At 41.8% G+C, this 23,468-nt stretch overlaps 2 protein-coding genes across 2 annotated transcripts in view; both read right to left on the bottom strand.

The window, feature by feature from the left end:
* Window positions 1-1,319: 1,319 nt before the first annotated feature.
* LOC132140298 (uncharacterized) lies at window positions 1,320-19,716 on the bottom strand. Its single transcript, XM_059549087.1, has 7 exons — window positions 19,488-19,716; window positions 18,935-19,063; window positions 18,684-18,830; window positions 18,126-18,269; window positions 17,880-17,973; window positions 17,695-17,776; window positions 1,320-1,958 (listed from the first exon to the last, which is right to left on the bottom strand). The coding sequence occupies exons 1-7, from the start codon at window positions 19,495-19,497 to the stop codon at window positions 1,461-1,463; spliced, it is 1,104 nt and encodes a 367-aa protein (XP_059405070.1). The 5' UTR covers window positions 19,498-19,716; the 3' UTR covers window positions 1,320-1,460.
* A 78-nt stretch (window positions 19,717-19,794) lies between these two features.
* Window positions 19,795-23,468, bottom strand: part of LOC132140188 (uncharacterized) — a 29,311-nt gene continuing 25,637 nt past the window's right edge. Inside the window, exon 9 of the mRNA XM_059548995.1 lies at window positions 19,795-20,013. Within this exon, the coding sequence (XP_059404978.1) occupies window positions 19,795-20,013 (219 nt within the window). The remainder of the gene's footprint in view (window positions 20,014-23,468) is intronic.

The raw sequence follows: 23,468 nt of genomic DNA, 5'->3' as shown, positions 1-23,468 counted from the left end.
CAAGCAATAGGGATAACCGCACCTTGGAGAGGATTGTGAAACAAAACCCATTCAAAAATGTGGGGGAGATTCACAAAGAGTGGACTGCAGCTGTGCTTCAAGAACCACTACGCACAGACGTATGCAAGACATGGGTTTCAGCTGTCACATTCCTTGTGTCAAGCCACTTTTGAATAACAGACAGCATCAGAAGCGTCTCGCCTGGGCTAAGGACAAAAAGGACTGGACTGCTGCTGAGTGGTCCAAAGTTATGTTCTCTGATGAAAGTAAATTTTGCATTTCCTTTGGAAATCAGGGTCCAAGAGTCTGGAGGAAGAGAGGAGAGGCACACAATCCATGTTGCTTGAGGTCCAGTGTAAAGTTTCCACAGTCAGTGATGGTTTGCGGTGCCATGTCATCTGCTGGTGTTGGTCCACTGTGTTTTCTGAGGTCCAAGGTCAACCCAGCCGTATACCAGGATTCCAGGAAGTTTTAGAGAACTTCATGCTTCCTGCTGCAGACCAACTTTATGGAGATGCAGATTTCATTTTCCAACAGGACTTGGCACCTGCACACAATGCCAAAGCTACCAGTACCTGGTTCAAAGACCGTGGTATCCCTGTTCTTAATTGGCCAGCAAACTCGCCTGACCTTAACCCCATAGAAAATCTATGGGGTATTGTGAAGAGGAAGATGCAGTATGCCAGACCCAAGAATGCAGAAGAGCTGAAGGCCCCTATCATCGACTCCATGCCACGCTGCATTGCTGCAGTAATTCAGGCAAAAGGAGCCCCAACTAAGTATTGAGTGCTGTACATGCTCATATGTTTCATGTTCATACTTTTCAGTTGGCCAATATTTCTAAAAATCCTTTCTTTGTATTGGTCTTAAGTAATTATCTAATTTTCTGAGATACTGAATTTGGGATTTTCAGTTCAGTTGTCGGTTATAATCATCAAAATTTAAAGAAATAAATCAGTCATATGAAATATATCAGTCTGTGTGTAATGAATGAATATAATATACAAGTTTCACTTTTTGAGAGGAATTAGTGAAATCAACTTTTTGATGATATTCTAATTATATGACCAGCACCTGTATAAATATATTAACATTTTATACAATAAAACTCTGCTGACCAATATAAAGATCTGAAAATTCATTTCATGTAATTGATGTAGTGGTCTCTGTCGTGAGCACTGGTTCTTCAGAGGTAGAATTCGGAGACCTGGGTCCAATTCACTGTCAGTGCAAGTGGCGTATTCCATATTTTATAGGAGGTATTGAGTGGTGACTAAAGCTCAGTTAGCAACAGGACAATGAACGTTGTACCCTTAAACAAAGCTCCTAATCTCCAGAGGGACTATGTCTATACAGTAAATGTCCTCTAAACTGTATAAAAGCATCTCAGAGCACTGTGATTTCTGGGTTCAATAATTCAGTACTATTACATGCCGCTTTTGGATTTACTGGACTGTTTCTTATGACAAATAGGACTGCTTTACATAATCCTGCCCTGGATGTACGGTAACCAATCCAGGTTTTACTGTTTGCATGGATGGACCTTGAATCCCAGCCATAGTGACCTGCTGGAAGATTTCCATGGTAGTGTAATCGCTCATGAAAACCACTGCAGGTTGGGATGTTCGAATGAAGTCAGATCCTGTTGTGTTGGAATTGGTCTTTTCAGGGTCTTTGCTTACAAAGGTTGTGATTTCTTCATCAACAGAAGTGTTCAAAGTAGGTTCTGTCTTATTAAAGTCCATGGGGAAGGTCTCTGTGGAACCTGACTCGTTGGTGGGCACTTGTGTTGGGGTGTCAGGTGGTATGATCTGCTCCGGGATGGATGGGCCGTTCTCATCTTCACAGAGGAGAATGGCGGTGTTCTTCTCCCTCTTGCTCGCAACGACACACACTGTACTGGAATCGCATCCTTCACTTTCCTCTAACCTCTGTCTGTTCAATGGCTCCAGGATACCCTGCAGAAGAAACGCATGGCAGAAAGTGGCCAAAGATTTCAAAAAGTGCTTTTACTCATAAATATGTTCCAACCTCTGAACTGGAATGTAGTAAAAAAAAAAAAAATGTACTGTTACAAAAAAATTCCATGGTATGCTCATGGTTTTCTTGGCATGGTACCATTGTAATGTTGTTTTTTTAGTCATGTACCATGATAGTACTATTATATTATTGATATTATGGTACTACAATACCTTGTAAATACCATGAGACCATATAAAAAATGTACCATGATATATGAACATGGTAATCCTTCAGTATGATTCATGGTATTCAATTTACATTTAAATTTACATTTATTCATTTAACAGACGCTTTTATCTAAAACGACTTACAAATGAGGATAATGGAAGCAATCAAAATCAACACAAGAGCAATGAAATACAAGTGCTATAACAAGTCTCAGTTAGCTTAATGCAGTTATTTTTTTTTTTAAAGAATAGAATAAGAATAGAGAGTGCTAAAGTTAGAGGGTCAAATAACGATGGAAGAGATGTGTTTTAAGCGGATTCTTGAAGATGGCTAATTACTCAGCTGCTCGGATTGAGTTGGGCAGGCAATTCCACCAGGAGGGAACATTTAATTTAAGAGTCTGTAAAAGTGACTTTGTCTTTCTTTGGGATGGCACAATCAAGCGACGTTCACTTGCAGAACGAAAGCTTCTAGAGGGCACATAAGTCTGAAGAAATGAATTTAGGTAAATGGGTGCAGAGCCAGTGGTGATTTTGTAGGCAAACATCAATGCCTTGAATTTTATGCAAGCAGCTATTGGAAGCAAGTGCAAATTGATAAACAGAAGTGTGACGTGCATTCTTTTTGGCTCATTAAAAATACATTTGTTTAATTTAAGTTCTGGATTAATTGTAAAGGTTTGATAGAACTGGCTGGAAGACCTGCCAAGATAGCACTGCAATAGTCCAACCTGGACAGAACAAATGCCTGAACAAGGAGTGGTGCAGCATGTTCCCGAAAGAAAGGGCCTGATCTTCTTGATGTTGAATAAAGCAAATCTGCAGGACCAGACAGTTTTAGCAATGTGGTCTGAGAAAGTCAGCTGATCATCAATCATAACTCCAAGGTTTCTGGCTGGCTGAAGGAGTTACAGTATGGTTGATGTGCCTAACTGAATGGTGAAATTGTGATGAAACGATGGGTTTGCTGGAACCACAAGCAGTTTTGTCTTGGCAAGGTTCACGTAACATAAAGCTTCAAGTGTGAAATGGGTGTAGGCTAATGTTACATGACTTTACAAATATTTGACATTCAGTAAATCATTCACTGTATATCTATTTCAATGTGCAGCAGCTTTTTTCACATAGTCTAATGCTTTTTTACATAATTACATGTTCTTTAATCCAACATGCTACATTTCTTAATTAGGGTAATGAAAAACATTTGACTTCTATTCAGAAGCCAACAGCAAGAAGACAGACATTTGTAAAATGGGAGGAGAACACGCACCAGCATTACTGACAAATGAAGAGAAGATGGCCACAAAACCAATATAAAAATTCAACAGGGAAAAAAAAGTGTGTTGCTTTTTTTTTTGTAGGACATAAAGATTACCAAATAAACTGAATAATTTGTGTTTATTTAACAACTATGGTGGTGGCTACAGCATATGTAGCATTACCCTTCCATCTGGCATCCTTCCATTCAGCTTAATTTTCGGAAGGTGCGATGGTGACAATATGTCTATAATCAGTAAATCCAAACACACTGGAAATCCTAAAGGAAATTCTAATTATTAGGTTACTTAGAGGTCACAGCAGATGCTATTAAAGGGTTAGTTCACCCAAAAATTAAAATTATGTCATTAATGACTCGTCGTTCCAAACCCATAAGACCTCTGTTCATCTTCGGAACACAGTTTAAGATATTTTAGATTTAGTACGAGAGCTTTCTGTCCCTCCATTGAAAATGTATGTATGGTATACTGTCCATGTCCAAAAAGGTCATAAAAACATCATCAAAGTAGTCCATGTGACATCAGAGGGTCAGTTAGGATTTGTTGAAGCATCGAAAATACATTTTGGTCTAAAAATAACAAAAATGACGACTTTATTCAGCATTGGCTTCTCTTCCGGGTCTGTTGTGACTGCGTTCACAACACAGGGGGTTGGTATTCCAAAAAGCAGGTTATGTCACATACCAGGGTATGTTTGACGATAAGTGAGCAGATAACCTCAGCTTTCAGTTCCAAAATTTAAAGTTACTTTCAGGGTATGTAACCATAGTAACTTGCTCTCTGAAGATAACATGCACCGGAGCAGGTTATGTCCCAGGCTTAGTTCACTTTAGCGCACGTGTGATCGACTGACGAGCCTTCAGTAGGCATGACAGATAGCGCACATCATTATATAATATTACAATATGTAATATAGCCTATTAAATATATAATATACAGGTGCTGGTCATATAATTAGAATATCATCAAAAAGTTGATTTATTTCACCAATTCCATTCAAAAAGTGAAACTTGTTCAAATTCAAAGTATCTCAGAAAATTAGAATATTACTTAAGACCAATACAAAAAAAGGATTTTTAGAAATCTTGGCCAACTGAAAAGTATGAACATGAAAAGTATGAGCATGTACAGCAGTCAAAACTTTGTTGGGGCTCCTTTTGCCTGAATTACTGCAGCAATGTGGCGTTGCATGGAGTCTATCAGTCTGTGGCACTGCTCAGGTGTTATGAGAGCACAGGTTGCTCTGATAGGGGCCTTCAGCTCTTCTGCATTCTTGTGTCTGGCAAATCGCATCTTCCTCTTCACAATACCTCATAGATTTTCTATGGGGTTAAGTCAGGCGAGCTTGCAGGCCAATTAAGAACAGGGAACCCATGGTCCTTAAACCAGGTACTGGTAGCTTTGGCACTTTGCAGATGCCAAGTCCTGTTGGAAATTTAAATTTGCATCCCCATAAAGTTGGTCAGCAACAGGAAGCATGAAGTGCTCTAAAACTTCTTGGTATACGGCTGTGTTGACCTTGGACCTCAGAAAACACAGTGGACCAACACCAGCAGATGACATGGTACCCCAAACCATCACTGACTGTGGAAACTTTACACTGGACCTCAAGCAATGTTTGCCTCTCCTCTCTTCCTCCAGACTCTGGGACCCTGATTTCCAAAGGAAATGCTAAATTTACTTTCATCAGAGAACATAACTTTGGACCACTCAGCAGCAGTCCAGTCCTTTTTGTCTTTAGCCCAGGTGAGACGCTTCTGATGCTGTCTGTTGTTCAAGAGTGGCTTGACACAAGAATTTGACAGCTGAAACCCATGTCTTATATACGTCTGTGCATAGTGGTTCTTGAAGCACTGACTCCAGCTGCAGTCCACTCTTTGTGAATCTCCCCCACATTTTTTGAATGGGTTTTGTTTCACAATCCTGTCCAGGGTGCGGTTATCCCTATTTCTTGTAAACTTTTTTCTACCAAATCTTTTCCTCCCCTTTACCTCTCTATTAATGTGCTTGGACACAGAGCTCTGTGAACAGCCAGCCTCTTTTGCAATGACATTTTGTCTTGCCCTCCTTGTGTAAGGTGTCAATGGTCATCTTTTGGACAACTGTCAAGTCAGAAGTCTTCCTCATGATTGTGTAGCCTACAGAACTAGACTGAGAGACCATTTAAAGGCCTTTGCAGGTGTTTTGAGTTAATTAGCTGATTAGAGTGTGGTACCAGGTGTCTTCAATATTGAACCTTTTCACAATATTCTAATTTTCTGAGATACTGAATTTGGGATTTTCCTTAGTTGTCAGTTATAATCATCAAAATTTGAAATATATCAGTCTGTGTGTAATGAACGGATATAATATACAAGTTTTACTTTTTGAACCAGCACCTGTGTATGTGTGTGTGTGTGTGTGTATATATATATATATATATATATACACGGGTTTAATGTATTAATGTGTTATTTATTTATTACATTTTATATTATTATCAATACAATAATAAGTTAAAGGTAAGTTAACCAGGTTTTCTGGAATACACCATTTTAGGTTTACAGAGTAAGTTACTATGAAAACTTGACAAGAGGTTTAGTTTTGTCTTTTATTGAACCCCAAAAAACACAGTTTCCCTTTTCTGGGGTTATCAAACTCTTGAGTTTCCAACAAAACCCACTTTCTGGAATACACCCCTGAAATCGCGTTTGGTCTTGTAATGTATCACCTACCTTTTCAGTGTTGTACACTTTGCTTGGCCATTTGTTGTGATAAACAGGAAAGTGTGTTCAAGCGCCAGCAAAAGACAGTGTAAAGAAATACTCTTTGAGAGAAGCAGACAATCAGCAGAAGTTAAAAGCAGCTCGTAAGTGCATTTATTTCTTATCTCAGTGTTTAGCGCAGTTGTTGTTGCTGAAACACTTGTTTTGTTTAAGTTTTGGTTCCTTGCCACTGTCGCCTCTGACTTGCTTAGTTGGGGTCACTTCATTTACAGCGATATCGTTGACTTGATTGCAAATGATTGCACAGATACTATTTAAGAGTCTGAGTGGCGCCGATACAGGATGGCTGCCTCCGTGACGTGCTCTGCAGTTGTTTTTGTGTTTTTGTTAGTTTGTCCTGTCTTTAGTTATATTCCTGCAATCAGTTTCACCAGGGACGAATTGCTGGATATTCGGCAACACACATCTCCCGATATTTCACCGGTTTTCGACTATTCTGATGTTTTGCTGGACATTCTTGTCGGCGGAGCGGCTGCCCTGATCACACGCTTCAAGAGGACGCGCAGGCGGGGAAAGCGAGCGGGAGCGCTCGTGAGACTCAGAAAACGCGGATTTCGAACGCCGTTGCCTAGCATCCATCTGGCAAATCTCCGCTCTCTACCCAACAAAACGGACGAACTGCTTCTGCTCTCTCGGACAAATAAAGATTTCTCCCACTCTGCTGCTCTGTGTTTCACGGAAACTTGGCTGAATGACACCATACCGGACAGCGCGCTCCATCTGCCGGACTTTCAGCTGTTTAGAGCGGATCGCGACGCAGAATCAACGGGGAAATCGCGCGGCGGCGGGACATGCTTTTACATCAATGAACGGTGGTGTACAGATGTAACTGTGTTAAAGAAGACGTGCTGCTCAAATCTCGAAACGCTCTTCATTAACTGCAAGCCGTTCTATTCGCCGCGGGAGTTTCATTCGTTCATTCTGGTTAGTGTTTACATCCCTCCTCAAGCGCACGTGAGCTCAGCTTTACAGAAACTCGCTGAGCAGATCACAGAAACAGAACAACAACACCCAGACTCTGTTTTAATCATTCTTGGGGACTTTAATAAAGCCAATCTCTCCCGTGAACTGCCAAAATACAGACAGCATGTTACTTGTCCCACAAGAGACAGTAATATATTGGATCACTGTTACACAACAATAAAGGATGCATTTCACTCTGTTCCACGAGCAGCTTTGGGACATTCTGATCACCTTCTGGTTCATCTTATACCGACCTACAGGCAGAAACTAAAATCAGCTAAACCTGTATTAAGGACTGTAAAAAGATGGACTAATGAAGCAGAGCAGGATTTACAATCTTGTTTTGACCTCACTGATTGGAGTGTTTTTGAAGCTGCTGCCACCGATCTGGACGAACTCACAGAGACCGTAACATCATATATCAGTTTCTGTGAGGATATGTGTATTCCTACCAAGACTCAACTAAATTACAACAATGACAAACCGTGGTTCACTGCAAAACTCAGACAGCTCCGTCAGGCCAAAGAAGATGCTTACGTGAAGGGGGACAATGTCTTGTATAAACAGGCTAAATACACACTGGAAAAGGAGATCAAAGTGGCAAAGAGGAATTATTCTGAAAAAATAAGGACTCAGTTCACTTCGAACGACTCCGCATCAGTGTGGAAAAGCCTAAAGAAGATCACCAATTACAAGACACCACCCCCCAGCACTGTGGAAAATCAACGACTGGCAGACGATCTGAACGAGTTTTACTGCAGGTTTGAAAGAACACCCATCACCTGCCCTGAACACCTCTCCACACAACCGTTCACACCAATAACAACTCCTGCAACCAACCCTGAATGCCTCTCCAAACAAACGTTCACACCATTCACAGCTCCTGCAACCAACCCTGAATGCCTCTCCACACAACCGTTCACACCATTAACAGCTCCTGCAACCCATCCTGATCACCTCTCCAATCAACCGCTCTCACCATTCACAACTCCTGCAACCAACCCTGAATGCCTCTCCAAACAACTGTTCACACCACTCACAACTCCTGCAACCCACCCTGAACACCTCTCCAATCGAGCGCTCTCACCATTCACACCTCCTGCATCCCCCCTCTCCCCCACACCTGCAATACAGATCAGCGAGGATGCGGTGCGCCAGGTCTTCAGGAAGCAGAAAAGGAAAAAAGCACCAGGCCCAGATTGTGTTACACCAGCCTGTCTGAAATCCTGTGCTGACCAGCTGGCCCCCATCTTCACAAAGATCTTCAACAGATCGCTGGAGCTGTGCGAAGTCCCTTCATGCTTCAAACGCTCCACCATCATCCCCATCCCAAAGAAACCCAAAATTACAGGACTAAATGACTACAGGCCTGTGGCTCTAACGTCTGTAGTCATGAAGTCATTTGAAAAACTGGTGCTGGCCCACCTGAAGGACATCACTGGACCCTTGCTGGATCCTCTTCAGTTTGCCTACAGAGCAAACAGGTCTGTGGACGATGCAGTAAACATCGGACTGCATTATGTTCTGCAACACCTAGACAGACCGGGGACCTATGTGAGGATCCTGTTTGTGGACTTCAGCTCTGCCTTCAACACGATCATCCCAAACCTCCTCCTGCCCAAACTAACTCAGCTCTCCGTGCCCACCTCCGTCTGTCAGTGGATCAACAGCTTCCTGACAGACAGGCAGCAGCTAGTGAGGCTGGGAAAATACACATCCAGCACCCGTACAATCAGCACCGGAGCTCCCCAGGGCTGTGTTCTCTCCCCACTGCTCTTCTCCCTGTACACTAATGACTGCACATCTAAGGACCCCTCTGTCAAGCTCCTGAAGTTTGCAGATGACACCACACTCATCGGCCTCATTCAGGACGGTGACGAGTCTGCTTACAGACAGGAGGTTAAAGAGCTGGCTGTCTGGTGCAGTCTCAACAACCTGGAGCTTAACACGCTCAAAACAGTGGAGATGATCGTGGACTTCAGGAGAAACCCCCCTGCACTCCCCCCACTCACCATCATGAACAGCACTGTGACTGCAGTGGAGTCATTCAGGTTCCTGGGCACCACTATCTCTCAGGACCTGAAGTGGGACATTCACATTGACTCCATTGTGAAAAAGGCCCAGCAGAGGTTGTACTTCCTTCGCCAGCTGAGGAAGTTTAACCTGCCACAGGATCTGCTGAAACAGTTCTACTCCACCATCATCGAATCCATCCTCTGCACTTCAGTAACTGTCTGGTTCAGCTCAGCTTCTAAATCGGACCTCAGAAGACTACAGAGGGTAGTCCGGACTGCTGAGCGAATTATCGGTACAACCCTCCCATCTATTCAAGAACTGTACTTATCCAGAGTGAGCAAAAGGGCTGTTAAAATCACTCTGGACCCCTCACATCCAGCACACTCCCTCTTTGAACTGTTGCCATCTGGTCGACGCTACAGAGCACTGAGCACCAGAACGACCAGACATAGGAACAGTTTCTTCCCTCAGGCAATCCATCTTATGAACAGCTGATAATAACTGTGGGACACACTACACTATTTATATTTATATAAACTACACTTTTTATCCAACACACATACTTAGCGTACACGTAAATCTTTTGCACATAATATACATGTACATACATGGAACACACTATACTACTTATATTTATATTTATATACACATACACTTATTTATCCAAACACACATACTTAGCGTACAGTTACAATTTTTCCACATAATATACATGTACATACATAAATGCTCTTTTTAATATACCTGCCATACATTGTCAATTTGTATATTGTCAATCCTTACCCACCTATTTGTATTTTTTTGTATTTTTTATTCCTTATTGTGTTTTTTGTTCTGTCGCTGTTATGTTGCACTGCGGAGCTCTGTCACGAAAACAAATTCCTCGTATGTGTGAACATACCTGGCAATAAAGCTCATTCTGATTCTGATTCTGATTCTTCTAAACTGAACTGAGATGATGAGATCACTGAATTCAATGATGAACTGCCTTTAACTATCATTTTGCATTACTGACCCACTGTTTTCCTAATTAATGTTGTTCAGATGCTTTGACGCAATCTTTTTGTTTAAAGCACTATATAAATAAAGGTGACTTGACTTGACTTGACTATGTGTTTCCAGATCCCTACTACCATTTGTAAACCATGCATGACACACTGCATCAGGCAGCGCAATCCTAACAACCGGCACACTTTGCATAAGTCTAATAATAGATTACTTTATTTTTCTATTGGTCTTTGGAATTGCCAGTCTGCAGTAAACAAAGCAGATTTTATTACTTTTATTACAAGTCATTCAAGACTAAACCTCATGGCCCTGACAGAGATGTGTATTGAATCAGAGGACAATTCTAAAACTGCTGCTCTCTCCAATAATTTCTCTTTTTCCCACTTACCCAAATGCGATTTCAGCATGTCTCCACACGGTAAACAAAACAAGCATTTCCTAGCAACAACAACTGCGCTAAACACTGACACAAGAAATAAATGCACTTACAAGCTGCTTTTAACTTCTGCTGATTGACTCCACCTCTTCCATCTGACTGTACTGGTACTGGTCTGCTTATCTCTACTGATTGGAGATTTAATCCTTTACCATCTCTGTATATCAACAGCTCCTTTGAATCACATTGAGCCACTATTACCCACCCTCTTAAAATCCATTTTATAGTTGTTTATCGACCCTCAGGACCAGGTAACTTTGTGGAAGAATTAGATGTGGTGCTCTCAATCTTTCCTGAGGATGGTACTCCCCTAATTATGCTTGGAGACTTCAACAACCACCTAGATAAACCTCAGGCTGCAGACTTCCACACTCTACTTGCCTCTTTTGATCTTAAGCAAATGTTAACTACGGCTACTCACAAATAAGGCAACCAACTGTACCTTATTAACACACAACACTGCTCTATTGATCATACTGCTCTATTGATCTCCACTGCTAAAAGCAAATACTATCAAAACAAAATTAACAATTCGCCTAACTCTTACATCCTTATAAAACATGTTCCTCCCTCTTTCATCCACTCTAACAGCTGACGACTTTGCCACACTCTTCATTAATAAAATTACAAGCCTCAGTGCACATTTTGCCACACCACAAAATGTCAAACACATCTTACCAGTAAACATACACTCATTTTCATCCTTCTCTCCACTCTCGGAGGCAGAAGTCTCTAAATTTGTCCTTTCCAATAATCCTACTTATTTGTCTGCTTGATCCTATTCCATCTCATCTCCTTCAGTCATTTCTCCAGCCATTGTACCTGCACTCACTCACATTGTTAACACATCCCTTCACACTGGTGTTTTTCCCTCAACATTTAAACAAGTTCGTATAACCCCACTTCTCAAGATACCCACTCAACCCAACTCTTTTAGAGAACTACAGACCGGTTTCCCTTCTACCTGTCACGGTTGGTAAACCGTGATCTCTTGGTTTTGCACTTTGTGGGTGAAGTCTGTGTGTTACGCGTCAGCACTGATTAGTTTGTGGGCATCTCCGTTAATTTGTCATCAGCAACAGCTGTCACTCATTACTCATCCCTATATATTGGCGTCAACCGCATGGATCAGCAGCAGGAGAGCATCGTGAACACCGGACGCGCGATCCAAGCGCTGGTGACACAGGTGTCCGAGCTCACCCAGCGGATTCATCAACTCACCTCTCCCACTGCACCCACCGCACCGCCTGCGCCGCCTGTCCCCCGGGAGACCCCCCAGGACCACTTCCGGCCAGAGCCGCGACTTCTGGCGCCAGAGAGTTACTCCGGTGAGCCAAACTTTTGCAAGACTTTCCTTAACAAATGTTCCATGCATTTTGCATTGCAGCCCCGCACCTTCGCGACAGAGGAGTCAAAGGTTGCGTTTGCTCTTACCCCACTCTCTGGCAGGGCCGCCTTATGGGGGACGGCGGTGTGGGAGAATTAACATCCATGTTGCGCCTCGTTCCACGCCCTCTCCGAAGAGATGAAACGGGTGTTCGATCGAGCCGCGGCTGCCAGGGAGGCCGCTCACCAGCTCTCGGACCTCAAACAAGGAGAATCATCGGTGGCGGACTATTCCATTCAGTTCCGCACCCTGGCGGCCGCGTGCCAGTGGAATGAGGCGGCGCAGTGGGATCGATTCCTGCATGGGCTGGCCGACCCTGTTCAGAAGGAGATCTACCTCCTCGAGCTGCCCCCAACGTTCAATGGCCTAATCGGCCTGGCACTCCGGGTGGACGCTTGGATTAACCGCCTGGGTAGACAAGTCAGTCCTACACGCCATTACGTCTCTCCGGAAAGGGACCGCTCGAGTCGAGAGAACATGGTTGGTCCCGTCGACGATCACGAAACCATGCAGGTAGGTAGAGCACGGCTTTCCCGGAGGGAGAGAGAGTGGCGGAGGTCCAAAGGACTATGCTTATATTGCGGTGGCTCGGAGCATTCCATCCATTCCTGCCCGGTAAAAAGAGCCAGCCCGGTAGTACGTTTGAGGCTCCTATCGGGTGGGATCTCCGCCGGGAAGTCCTCAACCACATCATCGACTCTCCTTCCGGTGAAACTGCGGTGGGAGAACCACACTCACGACTGTCACGCCCTTCTGGACTCTGGGGCCGAAGGTAATTTCATTGACTCTCTCCTTGCACGTCACTTGAACCTTCCAGTCCTTCCTGTGTCTCATCCCATCCATGTCAAAGCATTCAATGGCCAGGAACTGCCACACGTCACCCACTACACTGAACCCATAACTCTGCTCACCTCAGGCAACCACAGTGAAACCATATTCTTTTACCTCATGGACTCCCCTGTAGCTCCCATTGTTTTAGGTCACCCCTGGTTAATCAAACATAATCCACGAGTGGATTGGGGTTCCAACACAGTCACCTTGTGGAGTGAAAGTTGTCATGAGTCTTGTCTGGTTTCTGCTTGTCCTGTTGTGCCTGTTTCTGTCTTTCAGAAAGAGACCATGGTGTTATCAAACGTGCCCGCAGAATACTTGGACCTGAAGGAGGTGTTCAGTAAGTCCCGTGCTGCTTCTCTTCCTCCGCATCGTCCCTACGACTGTGCTATAGATTTAGTGCCAGGTAAGTTTCCGCCTGAAGGCAAGCTTTACTCTCTTTCTATTCTGGAGAGGGAGGCCATGGAGAAATACATTTCTGATTCCTTGGCATCAAGGTTCATCCACACTTCCTCTGCTCCAGCGGGGGCGGGATTCTTTTTTGTGGGTAAGAAGGATGGTTCTCTGCGACCTTGTGTTGACTACCGAGAGCTGAACAACATCACGATAAAGAGCACCTATCCGTTACCATTGATGTCTTCAGCTTTCGAGAGGTTACAGTGAGCATCCATATTCACAAAATTGGATTTACGTAACGCTTATCATTTGGTCCGCATCAGGAAGTGGGATGAATGGAAAACCACCTTTAACACCCCTAGAGGGCACTTTGAATATTTGGTGATGCCGTTTGGGCTCTCCTAATTGCCAGAGGTTTTCCAAGCACTCGTTAATGACGTGTTGAGAGACCTGGTAGATCAGTTTATATATGTTTACCTGGATGACATACTGATTTTTTCTTCCTCTCTCCAGGAACATGTTCAACACGTCAGACGAGTGCTCCAGAGGTTACTCGAGAATGGGCTTTTTGTCAAGGTGGAGAAATGCATATTCCATGCACAGTCTGTCCCCTTCCTAGGGTATATCGTCTCGTCCGAGGGAATACGTATGGATCCTGACAAGGTTAAGGCTGTGATAGAATGGCCATCTCCAGATTCCTGTAAGGCCCTACAGCGGTTTCTGGGGTTCGCCAATTTTTATCGACGTTTCATTCATAATTTCAGCCAACTAGTCTCACCTCTGACGGTCTTGACCTCCCCCAGTACTCCGTTCAGGTGGTCGGATGCAGCCAAAACTGCATTTACCAACCTCAAGAGCCGCTTCGTTTTGGCTCCCATCCTTGTAGCTCCTGATCCCACACGGCAGTTCGTGGTGGAGGTCGACGCATCAGAGGTGGGGGTAGGAGCAGTTCTTTCCCAACGTGCTGCCTCGGACGATAAGATGCATCCCTGCCCGTTTTTCTCACATCGTTTATCTCCTGCTGAACGCAATTATGACATTGGTAACAGAGAATTGTTGGCCGTCAAATTAGCTTTAGAGGAGTGGCGTCACTGGTTGGAAGGGTCAGGGGTACCTTTCATTGTTTGGACCAATCACAAGAATTTAGAGTACATTAGAACTGCCAAAAGACTCAATTCCAGGCAGGCTCGGTGGGCACTTTTTTCAGTCGTTTTGATTTTACTCTGTTGTACCGCCCGGGTTCCAAAAATGTCAAACCCGATTCTTTGTCACGTCTTTTTGATCCCTCCGCCCACCCTGTGACTCCCGAGTGTATTTAACCTGAGAAAATAGTCGTCTCAGCACTCGTATGGGAGGTCGAATCGAAGGTCAAGACAGCCTTAGAAGGGGTAACGCCTCCGCCCGGTTGCCCACCGAATCATTTATTTGTGGGGTCACTGCTCTAACGTTGCTTGTCATGCAGGGATAAGCCAAACCAAGGGGTAAGTTAAACAACGATTCTGGTGGCCACTTATGGCTCGTGACGTCCACGATTTTGTTTTGGCTTGCTCAGTTTGCGGCAGTGGTAAGTCGTCTAACCGGCCTCCTGATGGGATTCTTCAACCGCTGTCTGTCCCTTCGAGACTCTGGTCACATATCGCACTAGATTTTGTTACCGCCCTCCCGCCCTCTAATGGCATGACGGTCGTTTTGACCGTAGTGGACCGGTTCTCGCAGGCGGCACATTTCATTCCCTTGCCCAAATTACCTACAGCCAAGGAGACAGCGGTCACTGTCCTAGGTCACGTCTTTCGGTTACATGGCCTCCCGGTAGATGTGGTTTCTGACAGGGGATCCCAATTCATATCCAAATTTTGGAAGGAATTTTGTAAATTGCTAGGAGCGATGGTTAGTCTGTCTTTGGGTTATCATCCCCAGAGTAACGGGCAGTCTGAGCGAGCCAACCAAGATTTAGAGAGAATGTTGCGATGTTTGGTCTCCAAGAATCCTTCTTCCTGGAGCCAACAACTCTCTATGGTGGAGTACGCTCACAATTCGTTACCAGTGTCAGCCATGGGCCTCTCTCCATTTCAGTGCAGTGTAGGTTACCAGCCACCAGCTTTTCCTAGTCTGGAATCTGAAGTCGCGGTCCCCTCCGCTCACGCATTTGTCCAGAGATGCCACTTACCTTCGGCTCGGCTCGCTTCCCCGCAGTTCCTGTGTCACCCTCTCCTGCTGCCAACTCACCTCCGCCTTCCGGATTCGTCAGTCATCACCCCCATCTTGGACTGTGCATTCCTCCCAGCGTTGTTTGTGTCTCAAGTACTGTCTGTATCATTGTCTTCATTAAATATCATTAATCTCGCACTTGCTTCCTGCCACTCCTTCACCCAGTCGTTACACTACCTTTCATTGCAAAAACACTTGAATGAGTTGTGTTCATCCAAGTCTCTGCCTTTCTCATACAGAACAACCTCCTGGACAGCAACAAATCTGGCTTCAGAAGTGGACATTTGACAAAGACTGTCTTGCTTTCAGTTGTTGAAGCCCTAAGACTGGCAAGAGTGGTTTCCAAATTTTCTATACTTATTTTGCTGAATCTGTCTGCTGCATTTGGTATGGTGTTCAACCAGATTCTTCTGTCAACCTTATTGGGAAATGGTATCTCAGGAACCGCATGCTAGTGGTTTGAGTCTTACCTCTCAGACAGGTCCTTCAAGGTATCCTGGACAGGTGTGGTGTCAAAGTCGCAACATCTAGCTACTGGGGTGCCTCAGGGCTCAGTTCTTGGACCACTTCTCTTCTCTGTCTACATGGCATCACTAGGTTCTGCACTGGCTGCCAGTAGCTGCTCTCACAAAATTCAAGGCATTAATGTTTGCCTACAAAACCACCACTGGCTCTGCACCCATTTACCTAAATTCATTACTTCAGAGTTATGTGCCCTCTAGAAGCTTGTGTTCTGCAAGTTAATGGCGTATTATTGTGTTCTGCAAGTGAATGGCGTATTATTGTGCCATCTCAAATAGGCACAAAATCACTTTCACTGACTCTTTCATTAACTGTTCCCTCCTGGTGGAATGACCAGCCCAACTCAATCTGAGTCCTTAGCAATCTTCACGAAACGACTAAAACACATCTTTTCCATCTTTATTTGAACGTCTAACTCTAGCACTTTCTATTTATTCAAAATCTATTTATTTTTTATTCAAAAACAAAAACAAACACTAGCTTTCAGTTTTTTCTATTATATCTAATCGTTTTTCTTTGTGTGTTTATAATATATATATATATATATATATATATATATATATATATATATATATATATATAAATATATTGCCATGTGTGCTGCGTTAGGCTGACCGAGACTTTTCATTTACCTTTTGTTAGTTTTGACTGCTTTTATTGTCCTCATTTGTAAGTCGCTTTGGATAAAAGTGTCTGCTAAATGACTACATGTTAATGTACTAGTCAGGTTAATCACTATCATACTAATTAGATTGTAAGGGCAGACTGATTGCTAAAAAAGAAGGGGGAAGTGCTTCCAATCATTGTGTTCTTGTTAGCAATGGTTACCTCCAAAGGAACACGTGCAGCCATCATTGTTTTGTATTAAAATGGCCTCACATGCAAGGTAAATGCTACAAAGAATAAATATACCATTTACCGGATCATCAAGAACTTCAAGGAGTGAGGTTAGACTAGAGTCAGTTCCACCAGGTTTCCAACAGTGAAGAGCTTGCTCAGGAATGGCAGCAGATTGGTGTGAGAGCATCTGCACGCAAAGTGAGGCCAAGACTCCTTGACAATGGCCCGGTGTCAAGAAGGGGTGAAAAGAAACCACTTCTCTCCAAGATAAACATTGAGGACAGACTGAAATTCTGCAGGAAGTACAAGGATTGGACAGCAATTTGGTGATGATCTGTGCATTTTCCAGCATGATAGAGCACAATGTCACAAAACAAGAGTGATAAGAAGTTGCTCATAGATCATTACACTGAAATTTTGGATGCGTGGCTAGGCAACTTCCCAGATCTCAATCCAATAGAGAATCTTTGGTCAGTCAAAAGGGGAGTGGACAAGCAGAAGCCCACAAATTGTGATAAACTCTGAGATCTAATAAGGCAAGAATGGATCACCATCAGTCAGGACTTTGCCCAGAAGCTAATATCCAGCATACCAGAGCGAATTGCAGAGGTTATGAAGAACAAGGGTCAACACTATTAATATTGACTAATTATATTAAAGCCTTTAAAACGTATTATACGCTTATCATTGTTTTTCAGTGTACCATAGAAACATGTGGAAAAAATAATCTACAAATACTGAAGCAGCAAACTTTGAAAAACACAAAATCTATGTCACTGCCAAAACTTCTGGCCACAACTATATTATTTTTCTTGACAATGAAATCTATGGTTCCATCATATTTTCTCTTGCTTACCAGTTCACAGGCAATTTCTATTTTCTGAACAGCGTTGCTTTTCTCAGGATTTGGTATATTCGGCCACAACAGATCCTTGGCTCTGTAAAAATGAACAGTGAGCTCTATATTAAATAACACACATGCAAAGATTTTGATTGATTATATAGTGCCAACTATTCAGAACATAAAATGCATGCCTCTACCTGTGCAGAAGTCGACAGCTGAGGTGAACTGCTAGTAAAAGAATTATTATTCCCACAACAACCGTGGCTATAATGCTGTTCAAAGCTGTGAATTCTGTAAGAATGAGCCATATAGTCAGTATGTGACTATTTCAATCCATGTAATCAAAAAAACAAACATACAGACATTTATTGTGCATCGTGAACAGATAAACCTGGAATACCAGCTTGATAACAGACATCATCTCATGAAAAATATGAGTTTACCTAGTAGGTTTGTGACAAAGTGTTTGAAATCACTCCGCTCTCCTTCTCCAGCCGCTGTAAATGCAGATAGCTGCACGCGGTAAGCACAGTTGCTTTCAAGATTCTGCAGCTCATAACTGTTTATGCTGGAGTCCACTGTGAAGGCTTAATATTTGAAGTACATAATAGAAAAGAAAAAAGAAAATTATCAGTTGGGTTTCACTGATATTTGAGAACTGATATATATATATTTTTTTTATTTACATTTTTATTTTCCTATTATGAACTTGAAACTCTCTGAAAGCATGGTCTATCAAATCACACTTTGGTGCAATTTCCCAGTTATCGTCAACATTCTGTCAAAAATCATTTTCCAGTAAGTAGTGAGCTATTACCTAAATTCTTAAATCTGTTTTTTTTTTTTTAAGTTTAAGGGATAGTATATAAAAACACACTTTCTAATGGTAACTTAAAATCTACTAGTAATGTACCTTATATTTATTTTTAAAAATTTATTAACTTTAGAATAAAACATTAATAAACTTACACATTATAAACTTATGATTGAATACTACTCACATGTTTCATTATTGTCCCATGTCAAGTAGATGTAGTAGCCTAATAAGAATCCATGCAGGTCTTCCTCAGACACGGGGCACCATGTGATTACTGAGGAATGCTGGGTTATATTAAAAATGCTCACATTCCCAGGAGCACTGATAGGACCTAAAATCCCAAAGAGTTCAGCTCATTCAGACACAATGATGCAGCGGTTATCTAGATTCTTCTTTATCTGCTGCTGTAACTCATATATGAATATTTAGACTCACTTCCTTCAGTGAAGTAAGCCTGGGCTGTGCCATAGGTTGTCTCACTGTTGTTTACATTCTTCATGTTGCAGGTGTCTGTGTATGGTCTGGTGTGCAGGAAAAATATATATCTTGTATATGGCTGAAAAACTGCATTCAAAAGACAAAAAAAGTAAGTTATTAAAATCAATATTTTTTTGAGAATACTAAAAATATGATTACATCATAAAAATAAAGATTTCATTCAATTTTTCATCCAGTTTAATGAGGGATAATGAAAAGGTATAGTATGTGGGGGCAGTTGTGGCCTAATGGTTAGAGAATCGGACTTGAAATCTGAAGGTTGTGGGTTCGAGTCTCAGGTCCCACTGTTGGTGGGTAAATAACCAGTGCTCTTTTCTACCTACAACACCACAATTGGAGTGAGTAACTTGAGCAAGGCACCAAACTCCCAACTGCTCCCTGGGTGCTGCAGCAATATGGCTGCCCACTGCTCTGTGTTTGTTCACAACTGTGTGTGTGCACTTGGATAGGTTCAATGCAGAGGACAAATTCGGAATATGGTTCATCATACTTGGCCACATGTCACGTCCTTCTCCCCTACAGCTGTCAGTTTTCCAAGTTATTTCTTTGAGCGTCTGCTTTTCGTAGAATGGACAAAAAGTTGGTATCTGTCCTCTGGCCCACCACTCCACAGAGTAACAAACACTTGAGACGGAACTGTTCCAGAACAGACTAAAATGGTTGTTGCTGGTTATGTTGACAGTGAATAGCCCAAACGAATCTAAAAAATGTAAATAATACACAGCATTTACAAACAGCAACAATTCAAATTTTCTCACCCAATGTTCATATAATATGTTTACTTTTAGGACATAAGGCTAACCAGAGTAGTCTGCATGTGTAGCGTTTAACAGGAGACAGGAAACAGGAGACGGTCCAGCAGTGTTTAAAGCTCTGATAGTGATGTTGTATGCGGAGTAAGACAGGATCATGGTGAGAGATGAATCTTCAGTTCTGAAACTGTCCTGATTGCTAAGTTCCCCGGATACTTTCCTCACTGTCACATTGTAGTAAGCCACAGCCTCACTGTTTGCATACTGGGAAAAAAAAGGTATTTTATGATCACCCCTCCCCAAAAAAAGTTAAATTGCGGAAATGCGGAATTTCTATTCATAACCGATCATAATAGTATTAGGAACCTAGAATTAGTAAAAACTTACTAATGTATTTAATATTTAGTATTTAAATATATAAAATTTTAACCAGTACTTTAATATGTAACCACCCATTATCATAATAATTAGTACATTATATGGGTGCTCTCAGAGAAACATTTATTAAAGATTGATCATTCTAAAGAAATGGATTTTAGTTTCTGGGGCCTTGCTACTGTGGCCTATCATTCCTCAGAACTTCACCCTTATCTGTCGTTATTTTATTTAAAAATTTTTTGCAAATTGACTTTACTAGGCTACTTAAAGAAAAGATAGCTATAAGTCCACTCTTTTCACCAAATCACAAAAAAAAAGACACTCCAAATGCCTGACTAAATTAATGTACCTAACATAAAAATAGTATTCTTTATATTTCTTCTACTTATTTCTTTTTATTATTGTGAATGGTTTGAAAATTCTATACTTTAGGATTAGATTTTGCTTTGTAACTACTGTGAGAATGATGGTAACCTACTAGTAATGACTCAAGTTTTACCAAATCCTCCAAAAGGAATTGCTATCCAAAACCTTTTGTGTAGCCAGACCTTCAGACTGACAGAAGAAGGTCTGGGAAGCTTGGTCTATTTGAATGAGGCCACATGACTGAGAGGTCAACCAATCACGTATAATTTTTTGTCGCATCATGTTTAGGGGCGTGGAAATGTCCCCACAATAACAGACTGATGTGTAAAACTCTTGGATGTATTTTAAACAGCATATCGGGAACTTTAAATATGTAAAATACTTTTGAAAAATCCAGCATTTAGTTGATCCTGATAAGCGCTCATCGTCACAGTTGTAAAAATAATTTCCGTGAGGTTTGGCAACACAGCATTTTTGATTCCAGGTGCAACATTAAAGAATATGACATACACATCTCTCGGAAATCCTGTATAATTCAGTCAATCAGACTGAAACTCCTGAAGTGTTTCCAATTTTGTGTGTAATATGCATCAGACGTTCACAGCCAACGGTCCGTGGGCATGATGTCTGAGGCTGAGACTATCCAGAACCTTACAAAAACCTCAAAAGGTTACAGGAACTTCAGCCATTACTAGGGAGCTATCATGCATTTTACTTTATAATACTGTACCAAAATTATTAGTAATTCCATCTGAAGGATTTAGTAATATTGATGTAATTGCCATGATTGTCAATTTGTCACTTTAAAAATAATTCTGCATTACTTACATTTATAATGAAACTATATATAGTTTCTGAACAGTTTTCTGGGAGGTATGAAAAATAGTAATTTTTTATCAGTTAATAGTGAACTACTACATTCAAATGAGTGCTAATAGTTTATGGTAGTTACTAGAATGTTAATACTGTGTTTCTTGTGTAATTTTTAATTAGTGAAAGAAAAGTATTGGTTATGGAAGGCATTTTCTGCCAAATTTAAATAAATAAATGAAATGATTAAAATTAAAATTAAAACCAGATTAACGATTTCATTACAGAAAACTGTACGCAAAATATGTGACAAAATTGAGAATGAAATTAAATGATTTCATTTTCACGGTGACATACCTGTCAAATTGAAAAATAAAATGCAATTGGTGATTTCACATTTCATTTTCAATAGAGTCTCGAGGCAAGACTGCCAATATTAAAATGAAAAGCCAAACGTGAAAAAGAAACTACACATACAGTTTTAACAAAGCTCTTTATTAACGCTCACGCAATAATAGTGACACAATTCAAATTTAAATGTAAATTTTACTTGTCATTTTAATTCCTCTTTTATTTCACTGTTTTCATTTTCGTTTTCATTTTCAAAGACAACCTGCATGCAAATTATATGTTAATGAGTGGGTGTGGCTCAATTACGTTGTTACGTGGAAGAGCTATAATGGCGGTTATGGCCAGTATAGCAGCAGAATTAAACCAGCTAGCAAACATTTCGGATGATAATGACTTCATTTTGCTACGAGTTGAAACTTTTAAGATTGGATTTGGATAAGATTTAACTCTTGGATAGGGGTGCTCCACGATCGGCCTTTACTGACGAGATGCGCATTAACGATCGGCCGATCGTGATCGGAGCACCCCTAATCTTGGATACACTTGGACATTTTGCAGCCGTCACAAACTCAGCAGACAGCAGATTTTCCGGGGAGTCTCGTGGAGGCTCAGGCCGAGGAACTGCAGTGGGTCGAGGGTTTGACGCATGCTGGTCAGGCTGGTTGTTTCTTCCACGTTCTAATGCTGCAGCAGCTTCCCGCAAAAGCTCACTAACAGATTCGCCATGTCTCGATTACAATATATTCACATTTTAATGTCGTTTCACACATTGTTTCAACCACCATTCAACTCATGCACACGAGACTTCGACGATTGTCTCTAGCGCCGTTACTTGAATAAGCCACACCCACTCATTAACATATAATTTGCATGCAGGTTGTCTTTGAAAATGAAAACGAAAATGAAAACAGTGAAATAAAAGAGGAATTAAAATGACAAGTAAAATTTACATTTAAATTTGAATTGTGTCACTATTATTGCGTGAGCGTTAATAAAGAGCTTTGTAAAAACTGTATGTGTAGTTTCTTTTTCACGTTTGCTTTTCATTTTAATATTGGCAGTCTTGCCTCGAGACTGTATTGAAAATGAAATGTGAAATCAGCAATTGCATTTTATTTTTCAATTTGACAGGTATGTCACCTGAAAATGAAATCATTTAATTTCATTCTCGATTTTGTCACATATTTTGCGTACAGTTTTCTGTAATGAAATAGTTAATCTGGTTTTAATTTTAATTTTAATCATTTCATTTATTTGTTTAAATTTGGCAGAAAATGCCTTCCATAATTGGTAACACACCAGGTTCCAAATGGGAATAAGTATTCTCTAAGACAGGGGTTTTCAAACTGTGGGTCGCGACCCACTCGTGGGTCACGGAATGGAACAAGGTGGGTCGCACAAAGTCACTTGGCTGCAGCTAATTTTGCGTTTCAATGACACACAGACACTAACACAGTTCAGTCTAGGGCTGCACGAATGTGACGAGTGGGGCGGGGCCTAGTGCCATGGGAACAGAGCTAGGCCGGTGGAGTGATTGGGAAATGAGCAACACTCACCGGTCTCAAGAACCACGGAGGAGATCGGAAAGATACAAAAGAGGAGCGATGACAGTGAAGGACGAGAGAGGACCAGGCCTGGGTTTTATTTTGTGTTTGTTTTTTATTTGTGCACGGCAGTCATCCGAGAGGGGCTGTCGCGCTGTTTTGTGTTTATTTGGTTATTAAAACTTTGTTTGATTGTCCGCCGGTTCCCACCTCTTTCCACGAAGGAGTCATCGAGGCGGTGGGCTGGAGTGAGTTCGCCCCCCCCCCCCC

This window comes from Carassius carassius, chromosome 5 (assembly GCF_963082965.1).
Source record: "Carassius carassius chromosome 5, fCarCar2.1, whole genome shotgun sequence".
NCBI lineage: Eukaryota > Metazoa > Chordata > Actinopteri > Cypriniformes > Cyprinidae > Carassius > Carassius carassius.
Note: the sequence above shows the minus strand (reverse complement) of the source record. Positions and strands in the feature narration are given on the sequence as shown.